The 20,127-nt window shown below is 52.3% G+C and overlaps 1 protein-coding gene across 1 annotated transcript in view; it reads right to left on the bottom strand.

Moving 5' to 3' along the window:
- The window catches only part of IQCH (IQ motif containing H), a 218,024-nt gene that overhangs the window by 6,863 nt on the left and 191,034 nt on the right, over window positions 1-20,127 (bottom strand). The window contains exon 17 of the mRNA XM_062204812.1: window positions 18,521-18,691. Within this exon, the coding sequence (XP_062060796.1) occupies window positions 18,521-18,691 (171 nt within the window). The remainder of the gene's footprint in view (window positions 1-18,520; window positions 18,692-20,127) is intronic.

Genomic DNA, 20,127 nt, shown 5'->3' with positions numbered 1-20,127 from the left:
GTGAAGACTCAAGAAATTGGGTACCTGCCACCCATCTGCTAGGTCTGCATTAAATTCCCAGCTCCCAGCTTTAGGTCCCGTCCCAGCCCAGTCCTGGCCATTGTGGGCATTTGGAGAGTGCACCAGCAAATGGGAGTTCTGTGTCTCTCAAATAAATGAAAATAAATAAATAAGAATTTAAAGAGAAAGCACATATCAGCATAATAAATGCTTTTTGCTATATAAACTTGCAAACTGACTTAACCTTTTAAACTTCAACTTCTTCACTTAAAAAATCTAAATAATATCCACCTTCCAAAGTCATTCTTGGAACAAGACAAAATATGTGACAATATCTTACAAGGTGCAAAATGCCATCAGATAGTATAAGTAATTCTGGATGACCCTGGTCTGTCTAGGTGGAGTCTGCCTTTCTTGAGTTTGAAAAGCCATGAGTGAGGCCGGCGCTGTGCTGTGGTGGGCTAAGCCTCCACCTGTGGCACCGGCATCCCATATGGGCTCCGATTTGAGTCCTGGCTGCTCCTCTTCTGATCCGGCTCTCTGCTATGGCCTGGAAAAGCAGCAGAAGATGGTCCAAGTCCTTGGGCCCCTGCACCCGTGTGGGAGACTTGGAAGAAGCTCCTGGCTCCTGGCTTCGGATCAGCCCATTTCCAGCTGTTGTGACCATTTAGGGAGTGAACCAACGCATGGAAGACCTCTCTCTCTCCATCTCTCTGTCTGTAACTCTACCTTTTAAATAAATAAATAAAATCTTTTTTAAAAAAATAAAAGCCACGAAGTAAGAAGATAAAATGACATTATTTGATCAGCCTCTGGCTCAAACACGACTGGCAACTGCTCTAAATGAGCTCGTTTATAAAGGAAGTGAACAAGAGACAAAGGGAACACAGGGTTCTAGAACAGTTCTGAGACCCGAGCGGGCTTTTAACCCGTGAGCGGAGATGTCCCTGCATTAGGCCTGATTCCACACGCTGGCTGGGCTCTCTGAGACACCGCTCTGTGCTCCTTGGCTCGGGTTTTCTGAGTTTATATCTTGTCCACAATCATCATCAGGCCATGTCTGCAGTAGGCCTTAGAGACTGTGCCTTCCTGGGGCTGGCATTGTGCCCTAGTGGGTAAAGCCACCTCCTGCAGTGCTGGCATCCCATATGGGTGCCAGTTCAAGTCCCAGATGCTCTATTTATGATCCAGCTCTCTGCTGTGGCCTGGGAAAGCAGTAGAAGATGGCCCAAGTCCTTGGGCCCCTGCGTCCACGTGGGAGACTTGGAGGAAGCTCCTGGCTCCTGGCTTCAGATCGGCTCAGCTCTGGCTGCTGTGGCCATTTGGGGAGTGAACCAGCAGATGGAAGACCTCTCTCTCTCTCTGCCTCTGCCTCTCTTTAATCTGCCTTTCAAATACATAAATAAATCCTGAGAGAGAGAGAGAGAGAGAGAGAGAGAGAGAGAGAGACTGTACCTTCTTTATCAATATTACACCTTTCTCATCCACTTCCTGCCTGCGGATGGCTGAGGGCCCGAGGGTTGTTTGAAGTCCCGGATGCTGTCAGTCTCTTTTCACCCAGACTGAGAGGGCTGAGCTCTCAGACACTTACGTATTTCAACTGGCTACAGGTACCGATAACTACATCTGCAGGTCTTTCCCAGGTACACTTAGATTTTCTGTTTTTCTTTGCCTCCTTCTCTTTTAGGGTCAGGTATCCTCAGCACGCCAGGCTCCAGCAGGAGACCACATCCTTCGTCTCTTCTCCCCGGAGCTGCTCGAACATAGTTGCTGGGTGTATAATCCTTGCGGGACATTTACTTGGAGATGTTTTAATACTAGGTTCTAGCCACACTATATGGTACATTACCCGTATTTTAAGGCTAACTTTTTAAAGCTTTATTTAATTGAAAGGCAGAGAGAGAGAGAGAGAGAGAGAGAGAGAGAGAGATCTTCCATCCGTAGTTCACTCCTCAGCTGGCTGCAATAGCCAAGGCTGGGCCAGATTAAAACCAGGAGCCAGGAAATCCAATCGGGTGTCCCACTTGGGACTCAAGTACTTGGGCCATCACCTGCTGCCTCTCAGGTGCATGAGCAGGGAGCTGGATGGAAAGCAGAGGTGGGACTGGATCTCAGGCACTCTGATAGGGAAGTGTGGGCGTCCCAAGTGGCTGTGTGACCCACATGTGCTGCAACCCTTGTCCCAAGGCTGACTTTTAAGTGGCTTTTCTTGTACAAAAGCTTTCCCCTTTTAAAAAAATCCCCCTTTGAAGCTTAAAATCGGTTCAGTTTTTCCACTTCACTAAGCACCATATTTCTAGAATCTCTCTATCCCCTTTCTCTTCTGCTTACAAAGTGCCTGGTGCGTTCTCTGTGCCACCACACCTTGCCAAATGCAGCCATCCGTGCCCAGCGTACAATAGCAACGTTCTGTTTTCCAGCCATTTCTCTTACAGCCGCAGGGGCATGAGGTCCAGGGTTCGTCTTCCCAGTTACTGCCGAGTCCGGCTTTGTAACACGGATCATCATTTCTATAAGCGGTTTCCTTTCATTGCCTAACCACTAAGCCAAACACCAACATTGTAGGGTTTTGTTTGGGGAGCGTCCTTCTTTGGATACTAATTTCAATATCAACCAGGTTTGTTGGGTTATGGGCTAGAAATTAACTAATAGGGGCTGGCACTGTGTGAAGCCTCTGCCTATGAAGCCAGGCATCCAACATGGGTGCTGGTTCGAGTCCCGGCTGCTCCACTTTGAATCCAGCTGTCTGCCAATGGCCTGGGAAAAGCAGCAGAAGATGGCCCAAGTGCTTGGGCCCCTGCATGCACGTGGGAATCCTGAAAAAAGCACGAGGCTCCTGGCTTCAGCCTGGCCCGGTATTGGCCATTGTGGCTGTCTGGGGAGCGAACCAGCGATGAAAAAACTCTCTCTGACTCTGATTTTCAAAATAAATACAATATATCTTTTTTTTTAAACTAGCAAACAATTCTTATTGCTTATCAAAACAGAAGCGGCATGTCCTGTGCAGGCTTCATTTCCTACGTGGACTGGCATGGGTTTGGCTCACCCAGGGGTCCGAGCGGCAGGAGGCTCTGGGGCAATGTGCTCTCATGATCCTCCCAGGCAGGAAAAAGAACACGGCCACTCACGAAGCGCCTCCTAAAGGCTTCAGCATGGAAAGGGCTTAGATCCCTTTGGTTCATATCTCATTGGTCAAAGCAAGCTACACAGCCATGCCCAAGTCCAGGGGAGGGCTGCAGAAGTGTGATCGTGTTATGTGCCTGGAAGGATGAGAGACTCGCAAGATGCTTCCTCCCGAGGCACACCCTGGCCTCAGGCAAGGCTTGCTGGGGGCTCTGGAGCTGTTCGGGCCCGCGGCACACTGCCTGTGCGTGTGCGAGACCAGCCCTGCCCCACACTGTTGCAGGCAGTAACCAGGGCGCCTCTCTCCATATGGCTTTCATTACAACTTCATTTCATTAGGAAACCAGTGGGGGTATGCCGTAGCATTACAGAAATTCCGGGGATGGGTCCCACCACGTTGCTTACAAACCCAGCGATGCCTCCTTCCAATATTCATCAAGGAAAAATAAACTCGTGGGGTGATCTCATTTCCTTTTTTTTTTCCCCCCGAAGACTTTGGCCAAGAAGCATCGTTTGAAAATCTGTGCTAGTGATGGGAAGGAGAACACTGCAGAGAACAGGGACGTGTTAGGATTGGATAGTGCTGACAAGGAAGCATTGTTAATGCCACTTTCTTTTCCCGGAAAGAGCTCTCAGACTGTATAAAATATTGTCAAAGTGGGGGTGGCGCCGTGGTGTAGTAGGTTAAGCTTCTGCCTGTGGTGCTGGCATCTCATATGGGTACCAGTTCATGTCCTGGCTGCTCCTCTTCTGATCCGGCTCTCTGCTATGGCCTGGGAAAGCAATGGAAGATGGGCCAGGTGCTTGGGCACCTGTACCTGGGTGGGAGACCTGGAAGAGGCTCCTGGCTCCTGGCTTTGGATTGGCTCAGCTCCAGCCGTTGGGGCCATTTGGGGAGTAAACCAGAGCTTGGAAGATCTCTCTCTCTGCCTCTCCCTCTCTCTAACTCTGCCTCTCAAATAAATAAATCTTAAAAATATATTCTCAAAGTTTATTTGAACTTTCTTGGAAATGGACCCCAGCATTCTTGGGCTGCGTTGGTCACAGTTTAGAAGTAGAGACAGTGAGTGGGAAAAAGGCTGGTGGGGGCTCCTTGGAGTAAGAAGAAGGATCTCACTGGACCCCTGTGCACAGTTATGGGCTCGGATGTCAGGGTCACCGGCTGTGTGGCCTTGGGAAGGTCCTTCGAGTCCTCAAGCCTAAGGTTGTCATGGTTATGGGGTGGAAATCGCAGCTCCTGTAGCCCAGGCATGGGGAGTAAACGCAGCAATGCGGTCAAAGCCCTCGGCCGTGTGGCCAGCACTCGGTGCTCCGTCAGCTCCCGTTCACCTGCGTCCCTTGGAAAAGGCAGTGGAGAGGGCACATGGGGGGTCAGGGTCGGGAAGGATGAGACCCTGTCTCAGGAGTCACAGAGGCAGGACGCTGTGGTCCAATGTCCAGAATTTCCCAGCGGTCACAGGGCCCCGTCCCCCCTCGGATTCCTACCATTGTTTCCCTGCCTCCCTCCTGCTTCCACATCTCACTTCAAGGGCCTTCTAGCCTTTCTAGACACCTTCCTCTTTTTTTAATTTATTTATCTGAAACAGTTACAGAAAGAGAGGGAGAAGAGGAGAGGAGGAGAGAGAGGTGTCCTCCATCCACTGGTTCACTCCCCAGATGGCTGCCAGCGGCTGGAGCTGAACAGACCTGAAGCCAGGAGCCGTGAGCTTCCTCCGGGTCTCCCACGTGGGTTCAGGGGCCCCAAGCACTTGGGCCATCTTCTGCTGCTTTCCCAGGCCACAGTAGGGAGCTGGATAGGAAGTGGAGCAGCCGGGACTCCAACCAGCGTCCATATTGTATGCCGGCGCTGCAGGCAGCACGCCACCCTCTACAACACAGTGCCGCCCCTCTAGCATCCTTTTTAAACTGACTCTTCCACGTCTCTGGATTTTGTCCTCTTTTCTCTTTGCTTATCTTTTTCTTCTCCTAATTGTTCCATCACTGGCCCCGATATCCATTTCCCCTTCTCTGCCATTGCCTCTTGCACCCTGTATGAGCTGTTCGGGGCGGGCGATCTGGACACGCGTCTGTGACGTCCCTGCTGCCTGCCTGTGCGCCCTCCTCCCAAGCCCCACCCTCAGCTTCCTCCAGCCGTCATGATCTGTCTCACCCACTAACGTCTGTTCCGAGGAGCGGATCCGATCAACTCAGCGGCAAGGGCATAAAACGCGTACAAAGTTGGGGGCTCTCTTTTTCCTGCAGGTACTAAAATTTCAATAAAGTGTGAGCCCTTTAGACTAAAGAATAAATCTGGAATAATAACTTCTGACAATAAAAAGTGATGGAGCGTGTTTTCTTTGGGGGCAGGAGACTTTTCCTGCCAAATATACTTACTTATAAAAGCTGTTCTGCTTTGATTTTTAAAAATTTTTAAATGACACTGCCTTAAAATGTATTTATTTATTTGAAAGGCTGAAAAAGAGAGAGAGAGGGAGGGAGGGAGGGAGAGAGAGAGAGAGAGAGAGAGAGAGAGAGAAATCTTCCATCCATTCCCCAAATACCCACTATAGCCAGCATGGCAAGGCCAAAGCCAGGAGCTAGAAATCGAATCTGGGTCTCCCCTGTGGATGGCAGGGACCCAAGTATTTGAGCCACACCTCCCAGGGTGTGCATGAGCAGGAAGCTGGGATGGAAAGCAGACACAGAGCATGAACCCACGCATCCCAGATGGGATGTGGGCACTCAAAGCAGCAGCTTAAGGCTGGCACCGCGGCTCACTAGGCTAATCCTCTGCCTGAGGCGCCGGCACCTCGGGTTCTAGTCCCGGTCGTGACGCCAGATTCTGTCCCGGTTGCCCCTCTTCCAGGCCAGCTCTCTGCTGTGGCCCGGGAGTGCAGTGGAGGATAGCCCAAGTCCTTGGGCCCTGCACCCCATGGGAGACCAGGAGAAGCACCTGGCTCCTGGCTTCGGATCAGCGTGGTGCGCCGGCCGCGGTGGCCATTGGAGGGTGAACCAACGGCAAAAAGGAAGACCTTTCTCTCTGTCTCTCTCTCTCTCTCACTGTCCACTCTGACTGTCAAAAAAATAAAATAAAATAAATAAAGCAGCAGCTTAACGACAGTGCCAAATGCCCGCCCTCGCTCTGGCGTTTTAGACTACGAACCAGAGATTCAGGCAAAGCTGGAGTCAGATTCAGCCACCTTGTGGCACATGGAAGTGTTTCAGTTGAATCAGTCCGGGGCTCAAAATGATTTAATTCCACAGAAATTGTGTGCAGCAGATGTAACAGTTCATTTCCGGTAAATCAGTTCAATGTAGATTTTTCATTCTTTTTGTGTTTTACCAACTTTTATGTACTTTAAGAGAATGTGAAGTCCATTCTATGTATTCACAAATGGCATGAACCTAACAAAGGCCTCACGCACCTTGGCAGTGCCATGGTGATGTGGGGATTGCCACAGGCAGGCCACTGTTCACCGTGGGCCGCAGGCTCAGGTTTATGCTTCTCAGTGGCCTATAAAAATCTTAGACCTTTGTGGTGGGCACTTGGCCTAGGCATTAAGATGCCTGCATCCCGTATAAGAATACCGGGGTTCAATTCCCAGCCTTAGTTCCCAACTCCAGTTTCTGGCTTACAGCAGACCCTGGGAGGTAATTTGGTTTCCTGCCACCTGCATGGGAGACCCGGATTGAGCTCCTGGCCCCCCAGCTATTGTGGGCATTTGGGGAGTGAACCAATGGATGGAGACTCTTTGTTGTGCCAAAAAAATTTTTTGGACCCTTAAAAAAATTGTATTGGTTCTCAAGTTTGAAAAAAAATTACTAAATGCAGAATTAAAGATCTGTAAATCAAACCCTTCACTCCATTGGCTACTGCCCAATAATCCCATGACTGTGTATACATTATACTTCACGTGGGAGGTGGAGTTGGTGCGATGTTTGAGGTGAGGTAGGACGGGTCTTCCACCAGTGGGGGTGGGCACGGGGGCACTCAGGGTCTCGGCACAGCCCCCCGTGTCAGAAATTAGAAAATCTGAATCCAAGTGGAAAAACAGGAAACCATTTCTCCAGAATAACACGAATTTCCAGGCACAAATGGAGGCTGGGGGCTGGGTAGAAGCCAGGACTTTGTGCTTCCCTCAAACAGCTGAGCAGGGCCCCAGTATCGCTGCAAAAACAACCCCACGTGGAGCCAGCCATTTTTACCAGAGTTCCTTCCGGAGAGCGGCAGGCCGCCACGGACAGAATTGTGTCTCCCTAAATTCGCAGGGTGAGGCCCTGACCCTGTGTGGGAGGCAGGGCCTTCAGGAGGTGGTGGTGGTGGTGTGAGTGTGTGAGCCAGCTTCTTCCCACTCAGGACGCCTGAAGCAGGCTCATCTTATAAAGGAGAATGGCTGACTTTGGCCCACGGTACGCCATCAGGCAGAGCTCCCACCGGCTGGGCCTCTGGGGAGGGTGTTCTTGCTGCCGATGCGCCAACGGGCCCAGGGATGGGTCGTGTGCCTCATCTCTGTCAGTCACGGCCCCACCCAAACGGCCTCCTTCAGTCTGGTCACTCGGTCAAGCCCTACCTGTGACTGCATGAAGTGTCCACCCTGCTGGTGCCGTTAACATCACACCTGGGGAACAGAACACCTGCGTTCAGGCAGACAAAGATTCAGACCCTGGCGGTGAGGTCACAGGGTGGAGACTTCAGCTGATAGGACCTGTGTCTTGGCCAGCGCCACGGCTCACTTGGCTAATCCTCCACCTGCGGGCCAGCACCCTGGGTTCTGGTCCCACTTGGGGCGCCGGATTCTGTCCCGGTTGCCCCTCTTCCAGTCCAGCTCTCTGCTGTGGCCCGGGAAGGCAGTGGAGGATTGCCCAGGTCCTTGGGTCCTGCACCCGCGTGGGAGACCAGGAGGAAGCAACTGGCTCCTGGCTTCGGATCAGCGCAGCGCGCTAGCAACCATTTGGGGGGTGAACCAACGGAAACGGAAGGAAGACCTTTCTCTTGTCTCTTTCTCTCACTGTCTAACTCTGCCTGTCAAAAGAAGAAGAAGAAGAAGAAGAAGAAGAAGAAGAAGAAGAAGAAGAAGAAGAAGAAGAAGAACCTGTGTCTGAATAGAAGAGGCCAGAGCGCTCTCTCTCCTCTCTCCCTCTCTCTCTCTCTCTCTCTCTCTCTCTCTCTCTCTCTCTCTCTCCCCCATGCAGACACAGCTGGACTGATGTGGGCGTGCCCTCGGCTCACAGCTGAACTTCCGGGCGGGGGCACTTCCCTGCCCTTCTCTAAACAGCACGCAGCCTTCTCGGAATATGTGGCAAATTCATTCTTCGCCAGCATCCGTTTCAAGGGCCACCGAACCGTTAGCCACCCCACAGGCCCTCTGTTTGTGCCAGTCTGGGCCAACGCCATACCCTTCATACCTCAATGTCATAGCCGATGCCGTGGGCCTTGCACATCTGCAGGAAAACGTAGGGGAAGACCAGCGAGAGATTGTTGTGCTGCAGTTGGGTGGTCATCACTGCATAGCGGTTCGTTGCCTTCGACTGCAAGAGGCCACAGGGGCGTGTCAGACTGTTGAACACGCATTTAAATCGGCTCTTAACTTTAGAATAGCTGGAGATGGACAGAAAAGTCGCAAAGATAATATGGAGAGCTCTGGTATCCACCATACCGACTCCCTCCACTCTGTGCATCCATTGGCGTGGTGCACCTGTCACAAGGAGGGAACCAAGCTGTCGTATTGCTACTGAGGCCGTACTTTGTTTGGATTCCATTGGCTTTTCCCCAATCCCCTGTTTCTGTGCTGGGGTCCTACCCAAGATACCACGTTCTATTTAGTCATCCCACCTCCTCGGGTCTCTCTGGGCTGTGACTGTTTTTCAGACTTTCTCTGGTTTTGATGATCCTGGCAGTTTTCAGGAGCACTGATCAGATATTTTGTAAAAGGTCCCTCGATTTGGGTTTGTCTGGTGCTTTTCAAACAATTAGGCTGCAGTTTTGTGGGTGTGTGTTTTAAGATTTTATTTATTTATTTATTTGAGAGGCAGAGTTACAGACAGTGACAAGGAGAGACAGAGAGAGAGGTCTTCCATCTGCTGGTTCACTCCCTAAATGGCCACAATGTCAGGAGCTAAGCTGATCCGAAGCCAGGAGCCAGGAGCTTCTTCCAGGTCTCCCACATGGGTGCAGGGGCCCAAGGACTTGGGCCATCCTCCACTGCCTTCGCAGGCCATAGCAGAGAGCTGGATCGGAAGAGGAGCAACCAAGATCAGAACTGGTGCCCATATGGAATGTCAGTGCCACAGGTGGAAGATTAACCCACAGTGCCAGTCCATCTTGTGTTTTTGAGAGGAAGAGGTACACTGCTATTTTTCATCACCCATCAGTCAAGGTCAAGGCCACCCACAGGATTTCTCATTGATGTGCATCATCACCATTCGGCAAAGTCAGCTTCTGTTATCACAGCAAACACTGCGTAGGTTCCTCTGCTGGAAAGATACTCCCCACTCACCCCTCCCCCAACACTACACCCTTTAGAAGCCTTCTGTAAGAGGACCCGCCTTTTTAAGGTGGCCTTTTAATACAAGTTCTTTTCTTTGGAAAACTAGGACTCTTTACCGTGCTTGCCTCTCAGTGGGAGCTATCTCAAAGAGACTGGTTACAGAAGGTATGCATTTCCTAAAGCCACTGCAACTTCATCCATGTAAAATGACATATGAGGTCCTGGCAGTCATGTCACCTGCCCTCTGTGAGCCGTTCACAGTCAGCCCTGTTCCTCCTTGGATAACTGGAAATCTGGAGAACTGCCTACAAGGCATGGCCGACCTGACGACAGAGAGGAGGTAGGAGCCTGGTCAGCTCTGGGACTTTGGGGATCCTCGTGTGCTGGGCAACCCCGTGCCAGGATTGTGCTGTGGCTTGGAGCCAGGGAAGGCAAAGGAGACGCTGCTCATCTGAAGCTGGGACCGCAGGGACCTGACGCTCACCTGCAGACACACCCCAGGTAACACCGGGGGTGCTGGGGCTGACTCCTGCACACTGCTCTCTCCCCCACACACAAATACACACACACACACACACACACTCATATACCAGGGGTGCTGGGGCTGACTGAGTGGGTCCTTCCCCTCCTGCACACTGCTCTCTCCCCCACACAAATACACGCACACACACACACGCACACACTCACATAAACAAGGTAACACCAGGAGTGCTGGGGCTGACTGAGTAGGTCCTTCCCCTCCTGCACGCTGCTCTCTCCCCACACACACATACACACGCACACACATACACACACATACACACACATTCCCATAACCACACACACTCATACCCACACACACACATTCCCATACCTGCACACACACACATACACACACACGCATACACACAATTCCCATACCTGCACACACACACACATACACACACATTCCCATACCTGCACACACACGTACACACACATTTCCATACCCACACACACTCATACCCACACATGCATACACACACATACCCACACATGCATACACACACACATTCCCATACCTGCACACACACACATACACACACACGCATACACACACACATTCCCATTCCCGCACACACACATACACACACATTCCCATACCTGCACACACACATACACACACATTCCCATACCCACACACACTCATATACACACACACGCATACACACACACATTCCCATTCCCGCACACACACACGCATACACACACATTCCCATTCCTGCACACACACACGCATACACACACATTCCCATACGTGCACACACACATACACACACACACATACACACACATTCCCATACCCGCACACGCACACGCATACACACACATTCCCATATGTGCACACACATACACACACGCATACACACACATTCCCATACCCGCACACGCACACACACACACTCAGAGTTCATGGCTGCCTTTGGGGGCATCCTTCTCCACCACGCAGGCTTTTCTCTGCACATTTGCATCAGCACTGTTCCCATGGGGCACACCATCGGTCCCATTCACTGAGGCTGCTCTTGCTACACGGAAGCAGAGTCCACATCTCCAAAAGTGTTAGCCCATCTCTGGCTAAGGCACTTTGAGTTGTGCATCTCCACTCCTATTGTCCTATCTGTAGCCACTGGGACTGTAAGAATACATATTTATGTATTTGAAAGGCAGAGACAGAGAGACAGAGAGACAGAGAGACAGAGATCAATCTCCCATCCACCGGTTTACTCCCAGAATGCCCACAACAGCCAAGTCTGAGCCACCCCAAAGCCAGGAGTCAGGAACTACACCTGGGTCCCCCATACGGGTGGCAGGGGCTCAGGTATTTGGGCCGTCATCTGTTGCCTTCCCAGGCTCATTAGCAGGAAGCTGGAGCAGAAGCTGGGGCTCAAACTGGCCCTCCGCTACGGGATAGAGGTGTCACAGCGGTGGCTTGATCCTCTGTGGCACAAAGTTGGTTAAAGATTTTCTTCAAAAGAAAATCTGTTTGACCTTCCTAACCTGGTAAGTGTACATTCTTAGCACCTTGACTTATCGTGAGCTGCCCTCCTGGCTGTCTCCCTTGCATGACTGGGGCAGGCACTGCTCAGTGTCTGAATCTGTAGATCGGGTGTGATGCTAACACCAAAAAGGCATTCTGTGTTTACTGAACAGGAGAGAGAAAGAATAAATTTAATAGATAAGGTGGATAGTACACTCCCCTCTGACTTAAGAACCTCTTCAAAAAGTGTAAATTCTGGGGCTGGTGCTGTGGTGTGCTAGGCTAAGCCTCTATCTGAGGTGCCAGCATCCCATATGGGTCACAGTCGAAATGCAAGCACGGGTATGCATTTGGCCTAGTGGTTAAAATGCCTTGTAGCTGGTACTGTGGCACAGGGTTAAAGCCCTGGCCTGAAGAGCCGGCATCCCATATGGGCGCCGATTCTAGTTCCGGCTGCTCCTCTTTCCATCCAGCTCTCTGCTGTGGCCTAGAAAAGCAATAGAAGTCCTTGGGCCTCTGCATCCACACGGGAGACCCAGAAGAAGCTCCTGGCTCCTGGCTTTGGATCAGCCCAGCTCCGGCCATTGTGGCCATTTGGGGAGTGAACCAGCAGATGGAAGACCTCTCTCTCTTTCTGTCTGTAACTCTGCCTTTCAAATAACTAAATAAAATCTTAAGGAAGAAAAGTAGAAAACTGCTTTGAGGTAGAAGCAGGTGATTTTGTGAAGGCCAGAGGGTGGTCTCCCCATTCCCAGAGATCCCAGCCCAGGGCAATCTGCCCAGGCCTTGCCCCTAGAGGACAGTGTGGTGCAAGGAGTCAGAACGATAGCTGTGGTTTATCTGGTTCCTGGCACTGTACTGGGTGCTCATTCAATCACCAGAAGCCAGAGACAGAAAATGATACATTCAAGAGAAGTCACATGGAGTAAGTGGCCCGGCCAGGTTTCTAACTCCGAAGAACTTTTCCACTACAGAATTCTATCTGCGTCCTCACCGCCAGCTCCCCAGGTCAGACAGGTGTGTTGGGGATAGGGATGGGAGTGTCCTCTTGTTTCAGATTCTTTACGAATCACAAGCCCGGGCTGGGGTGTGGGGAGCTGTAGTTTGCATGCCTAAAGCAGAGGAGACCTCCGGGCAGGCTGCCCTCACCTGGTGTCCCGTAACCAGCTCGGACCAGCCAGGGAGCCCTTCTGCGGGACTTGGGGCCAAGATACACAGCACGGAGCTGGACGCTAGCTCCGGGCGTCTGCCTGCCTGTCTTGCTGACTGTGACCTCATCTTAGTTCTGCTTTTTTTAATGACAGCATAAGACAAGTTTAGAAGACAAAAATAACCTTGGCGTTACCTTGTGGGTTCATGGCAATTATCACACAATCACACGCTCAGTAAGCAGGATGGAGTTCCAGCGTATTTACGGTTCATGTCCCTGTGCAGATGTGCAGGCTTCTAGACTTTGCCGGGAAGACAGGCGCGGGGCACAGCCTGGCATGCAGAGTGAGCAGGGGGCCGGCACTGTGGTATAGTGGGTAAAGCCACTTCCTGCAGTGCCAGCATCCCATATGGGCACTGGTTCGAGTCCCGGCTGCTCCACTTCCAATCCAGTGGCCTGGGAAAGCCAAGTACTTGGGCCCCTGCACCCACATGGGAGACCTGGAAGAAGCTCCTGGCTCCTGGCTCCTGGCCTCAGATCAGCACAGCTCCGGCTGTTACAGCTAACCGGGGAGTGAACCAGTGGATGGAAGACCTCTCTCTCTTCCCCTCCTTCTCTGACTTTCAAATAAATAAATAAATCTTAAAAAGAGAGAGAGAGAGAGAGAGAGTGGCCTACTGGCCATGCCCTTCCAGACTGACCAAATGGCTGAGCCAGAACTCCTCTGGGCCTGATCCTGTGACCCCTGCCCCCCAGAAGTCCTCCAAAGCCACACTGTCCTCCGGGGTGGGGTGGGGGTGAGGCCTGGCAGATTGTCCTGGGCGGTCAATATCTTGGGGATGGTGTGGCTGTCCTCCGGCCTTCACAAAAAACTGCCCAATGCTACCAATAAGCCTTTCGTGACAAGGATCTGGGCTTTGCTACTCAAAAGAGCCGCTTACTGAGCTCGGCTTCGCCTCAGTGTCCGACTTTGTAAAATGGGTGTTAGAATTCTCATCGTCATCTGTTTCTTGGGGTTTTCGTGGATAATTAAAGAAGAAATCATTGTACAAATGAGAAACAGCAAAGGTAGTGGGATCTGTTCCCTTCTGAAGCCACACAATCTGTTTAGGCTTGCCAAGGCTCAAAAACGAAATCGCCATTTGGAACTGTCAAACTTAATGCTTAGCGCCCTTGGATCTCACAATTCCACATTTCCGCACCCTGGGGGAAAGAGCTCTTTTTTGGGGAGAGTTTTCTCCTGGGTGTTGACCAGAGAGTGCTTTAGAGCTGAGCTTATGTCCCCCACCCCCTGCCTGTGCCCACCCCGAGCTGGACCCCTGTGGCGCTCAGCCAGTGCGCGGTATGGGGCAGGCCACTGGGGTGGAACACACTGGCTCTCAGTGTGGCAGCTCTGGGCTTAAATCAGGCTCCACCACGTGCTTGCTTAGTCACCTTGGACACCTTGCTTCAATCTACCTCAGTCTTCCAAAACTGGAAAGGTAGTCACAGTTTCTGCTTCATATATTGGGTTATATAAAGATTCTCATAAGCACTTATTAGTGTTGCTAACGTGGCATCTCATATGGATGCCGGTTCGAGTCCTGGCTGCTCTGCTTCCAATCCAAGTCCCTGCTGATGCGCCTGGGAAAGCAGCTGAAGATGGCCCAAGTACTTGGGCCTCTGCACCCATGTGGGAGACCCAGATGACGCTCCTGGCTCCTGGCTTCTGCCTTGCCCAGCTCCAGCCATTACGGCCATTTGGGGAATGAACCAGCGGATGGAAGACCTCACACACACCCCCACCCCATTTTTCCTCTGTAACTCTGTGAGCTCTTTGCTACCCATCTCTGCGTCCTCTGGACTTGGCAGAGTGCCTGGCACAGAGTAGGAGCTGAGTACAGTTCAACAAGCATTTACTTCCAGACGGTTCCTGACGGTGAGGGTGATGGCTGGGGGGACTTGGGACACGACCTGGCACAATATTACTCCTAAAAGACTCTGCAAGACAAGGACCATTTCAGAAGGGAAGGCTGCAGCATGGTGGGATGGGCCCGGGCCCTGCTGGGATTCCTCAAAGCCTGTGGGCCGCCCTACAGCACAGCAGGGCAGGGCTGGGACGGAGCTCCATCCTGTGGGTGCCACAATAAAATCAAATCCCCCAGGAGGCGCTGGGGGTCGTTGAGCCCTCCCTTGGTTTACAGACGGGGCAGCTGAGGCCATGGGATGAGATGATAATTCCTGACCCCCAACTCCCAGGCTGGGGGCCATGGTGAGGACATCCGTGGGGGAAGTTCAGAAGTGGACCTGGGTCTAGCGAATCAGGGTAACGAAGAGCGGGCGCGGCGTGATTGGCGGACGCCTGGTCTCGTTAAGCTACCTTTCTAAATCACAATCTAACGAGAGTGCTTCCAGCTAAATAAAGGAAGCCCGACATCCTCCTTTTCACTGGAGAATATAATTTTGCTTCAGCCGCAATTTAAATTGATTCCGTTCTGCGCGCCGGCGCTTGGAGTGCGGCGCGCCTTCTATTTTCGCCATGATACTTGTTTTGACAGTGATGCATTTCCGTTGACATAGTTGAAATCCTTATGCAATAAATCTCTGCCTGAAAATTAATCATGTTGATAATATTCTGAGAATTAATAACACCCATTGCTCAAATCATTAACTTAAAAAAAAAAAAAAGGAGCTTCCAAAATCTGTTCCCGGCAGTAAGGGGACCCACAAAATAAATGCACGTTTGATAAAATAATCCAAGTAGCAGTTTAACAAGCGTAAACTTGAATGTGGCTGCAATAACACAGAACTATTGTTTAAGGGTTGGCAGGGCTGATGGCTCTTGTTTGAGTTACGGAGCAGGCATCCGCATGCATAATGAACTGCTCCCTGCATTATTAATGTGCTGCTTATTTAGCCTCGTCTGTCTGGAAGATAATGTATCCTAACTCTAATGAGTGATTGGTTTTATACATAATTACAGTAGCAGCCGTCGCGAGGAAAGCGCGCACCCCCCCAAAGAAGGAGTTCTAAAAATAAAGTCATCACGTAAACCCCGTTGTTGTTGCATTCTATCAAAATCAAACCCGAAGCGTTCGAGAATTCATAATAAATTACCGGCGACAGACTCATTATTAACATCATAATTTAACACAAAAGGTTTTACTTAATCATTCATTACGGATCATGTGCGGTTAAAATGCATATAAACGACTTGGGTTGCTTTAAGATGTTTGAAAGATGCTCCCTTTCGGCCGCTCACCAACGCGCTGTAGGGTGTGGAGAGAGCGAGTGAATGAGAGAGCGAGTGAGCGAGCGAGCGAGGACGGATAGAAGAGGGTTAACCATTTATGCCATTTCTGGCAGGAGGTTAATTAAAAGTTCCAGAGTTGTAAGGTGATGCCTTTTCATGTCTGGGATTCCTCAGACCCGGTTTACACCATCGGGTGGGCGTTTGTACAGGAGCCTGCATCAGAAGCCGGTCCAGCCGGCCTCCTGTCTCCCCGGCCCTGCCACCTGTTCCTGAGCATCCAGCGAGGGCCCGGCATCGCCAGGTTTTCTTGCATCGCCCGTTGTTACGTGACTCTGAAAGCGCCCTGGCTGTCCCCGCACTCCCATCCAAGCCTGTCCTTTTCCCTCCGTCTCCGAAGCGGGTGCCGACACCTGCCTGACGGTGACCCTGACGCACCACGGGCTGCTCACCCCTGCTCAAGGGGCTTCGGTTTGGGTGTGAAGCGTGCTGTGCGCACATCCGAACGCGTGCCTTTTAAAACCGGGCCCCATCGCGGGTGTGCGTGCTGGGGGGCGTCCGTGCACCCAGGCGCCGTGGCATCAGGCTGAGAACATCCATTTATCTTTCTGAAACCCAAAGCACTTTCAATTTATCCCCGCATCAGAAAGCCTGCCTCGCTTTTCCTCGGTGATTGTAGAGACGTTTGAATTATTGCAGATCATAACGCAGTTCCTAAAAGTGTTTAAGACCCTTGATCGCAGGAGAATTCCCGGATGTTGCCTGAAGCTAGGAATGAAACCTACAGGCAAGAGGAGGGGGAATGGGAGCCTGCTTCCGATTCTGAGCACAGCCTGGGCTCACGGCCTTCTGCGGGAACGCACTTACAGACAGCCGATTGCCTTGGCACGCCTCGCGCTGAATACTAACTCAGCTTCCAGCTCCCTTATAGAGGCGGCGTGGAGTTTGGCTCACTACGAGGGCCTCGAGTTGTGGTGCTGTCCATCGCCCTGGCACTGAGCCTTGGTGATAAGGGAGGCCACAGGTGGGAGAGTCTCAGCAAGGTTCTGTTCCCCGCGCCCCCCCCCCCCCCCCCGCCCATTCGTGTTTCTCTTTTTTAAAGAGATCAAGGAGATTCCAGGAGCCAGGTCTGTGCTGTACCCCAGAGGACAGCCCTCCCTGGAGCGACCATGGGGACCCTGGCCAGAGGCAAGGTGGCTCTCAGAGCAGGAAGGCAGGAGCTGCTGGGGATAAAGGTGCGTCTGGGACACCTGGGTGGGGCCTGTTAACCACAGGTGTCCCTTTGTGTACCACATGTGGATTCCAAGGAGCACTTCCTTTGCAAAGAGAGCCTGAAGCCCACCGGTGCTGGAGAGAGCAGAAGCACTCCCACACCATGGGGCGCCCGGTCCCCTTGACCTTGGTTCTCTGTCCCCATGACTAACATGGCCTGCTCCAGCAGGTGCCTACACCCCCACTGAGGTCCACCCTTGTCACCCAGGGTGTTGGGTGTGTGTGTGGGTGTCGGGGGGGGGGGGGTAAACCTTCACCGGCTGCAGGGCCCTGGCCCCAGCCGCACTACCGATGGGGTTCATGGTGAGAAGGAAGGCTGTGGCCGGGGCAAAGGAAGCAAGCCGGGAAGTTGGGATTTTCCCGATAATTATAGGAATCATTCCAGTATCTGAAGGAGGGGAGCGACAGGCTCAGATTTGCAATGATCTTAGGAAAAACTGTTTTAATGCTAATGCCAGCCTCAAGTCCTTGGCTCCCTGCCACTGTATAGGAGACTTAGATTGAGTTCTGGGCTTCTTGGCTTCAGCCTGGCTTAGCTCTGGCTGTCGTGGGCATTTGGGGAGTGAACCAGCAGATGGGAGATCTCTCTCCCTCTGTGTGTGTGTGTGTGTGTGTGTATGTTTCTCCCTGTACCTTTCACATAAATAAACATTAAAATACAAAAAAAAAATTACTAGTGTGAGGTTATGAAAGCCAAAACTGAGACTGCGCCTTTGTGAGGGGGTGAGAGGTCACCTCTGGGGCATTTTGGCAGCAGGGACCCACCAGACCTGGTGACCGAGTGGCTGTCAGGGTGGGGGTGGGGATGTTAGCACGCTGCAGGCCGAGCGCCGAGCACAGTGTGGCACAAGGAAGGGGACGAACGCGGGTTTGCAAGGCTTGATTGTCGCAGAACGCTGTGGAATATCCTTCCGGGGTCTGAGGCTCGAAAGAAAGATCAGGGCTGGAAAAAGACGGGTTCTGTCGGAAGCTGCTGGAAACCAGAGCAGCGAATGGGTGGATGGCTGGGCCAGGGAAAGGCAAAGAGAACTGCGGCGGGAAACACAACCTGGAACCCTCCAGGCTCTTCCACGCTCGCCAGCAGGGCTGCCCCCTCCCTGGACCACCCGCTCCGCTCTCTGACCACGCGCTTGCATGTTCCCGGACACATCTCAGAAGGCTTGTGGCCGGTGAGCCCTCGGTCCTTACTGCTGCTACTCCCCAGAGGGCCTCGGCACACAAGGGCCTAGGAGGCAGCCGTGGAGCCCTGCTGAACACGCAGAATGGCCGGGCCGGCTGCTTACCAGCATTGGCAGATTGCGAAGGAACCTCCTCCTCTTCTCCTTCTTGAGAACCAAGCGAGGCACCTCCAGGGTGCTCTGCCCGCAGTCCAGGCGGCCACTGGTCAGGTACAAGGTGAGCTGCGTCAGGGCCAGCTGGTCGCTGTAGGAGAGGTTGAGGCCCGTTGCCCATACCTGAGTGAAAAAGGAGCCGTGGAAGTCAGGGGTGAGGCTGGCAAATGGGAGAGAAAGCCCCGCGCCCCCTCGCCCCACCACCACAACCCAATCACGAGACTTCACAGAGTAGCTGGCTTTGATTGGGTGTCTACACCCTTCGGCTGAGCGGCTGGGATCTGATCCTAATCCTGAGATTCACAGGTGTGAAAATGCCCGGCCAAGGCAGCACAACCCAGGCACGCAGCCCCTGAAGCGCTCCCAGTGACCCTGCTTTTCCTGCCCCGGTGTGGCATTTCCAAGGTGCCCAGTGCAATGCTTCTCCTGAGAGAGCGACAGTGGCCAGAAGCTTCGGCAGGCTGGCAACCAAAATGGAGAAGAGAAGAGGGTCCAAGCACGGGCATGTCGGGGTACAAACTGGGCAGCCTGCCTGGACGGTGGGAGACCCCACGACGATGGCCTCTCTGGGAATCTCAACGCCATACTTAAGACGAGTTTCCCTTCGTGGCCAACCAGTGACCGCACCTTGTCCTGCGTGTATCCCAGGATTACTGGAAGGACACGATCATGCAGCAAAAATCCAGAGGCTTCCAGAAGCAGATGCCTTGATCACGTCACCGTCAACTCCTAGGTAGCTGAGTAGTGTTGGTTAATCCCCGTGACAAACGTTTAGTGAGCATCTACTACATGTTACATCGGCGATGACAGAAGTAGGTCACGCACTCCCGCTCCCCTCTCCCATGGCCCCCATCAGTGCGCACCCCCACAGTGAATCCTCCTCCCCAGGTGTGTCATTGTGGAGGCCTCTGCAGGGTCCAGGGCCAACGGCAGGCACAGGTTCTGCCATCGGGAGGGTGACGACGTACACATTCAGTTCATGACAGCACAGTGTAAACAGACCAGAGACAGACTGGGTTTGCCTGCCATGGTACACCATGAAAGCATCTGAAAAAAAATTTTTAAGATTTTATTTATTTATTTGAGAGGTAGAATTACAGTGAGAGGGAGAGACAGAGAGAAAGGTCTTCTTTCCATTGGTTCACTCCCCATATGGTTGCAATGGCTGGAGCTGTGCTGATCCGAAGCCAGGAGCCAGAGGCTTCTTCTCAGTCTCCCATGTGGGTGCAGGGGCCCAAGCACTTGGGCCATCTTCTACTGCTTTCCCAGGCCACAGAAGAGAGCTGGATTGGAAGAGGAGCAGCTGGGACTAGAACCGGCACCCATATAGGATGCCAGTGCGCAGGCAGAGGATTAACCTACTGTGCTATGGAGCCGGCCCCCAGCATCTGAACTTTAAACAAGCAGCGAAAAGAGGACTGGCTCCCTTGTGTTAAGGGGCTCCAAGGTGCCAGGTGCTTTGCAAACATCTCAGAGCCGATGGCCTGAACAGCAGCCGTCGCACGTCACAGGTGAAGCAGCAGTGCCTTGGGGAAGTATCCGGGTCCACACAGCCGGGG

This window comes from Lepus europaeus, chromosome 11 (genome assembly GCF_033115175.1).
Source record: "Lepus europaeus isolate LE1 chromosome 11, mLepTim1.pri, whole genome shotgun sequence".
NCBI lineage: Eukaryota > Metazoa > Chordata > Mammalia > Lagomorpha > Leporidae > Lepus > Lepus europaeus.
Note: the sequence above shows the minus strand (reverse complement) of the source record. Positions and strands in the feature narration are given on the sequence as shown.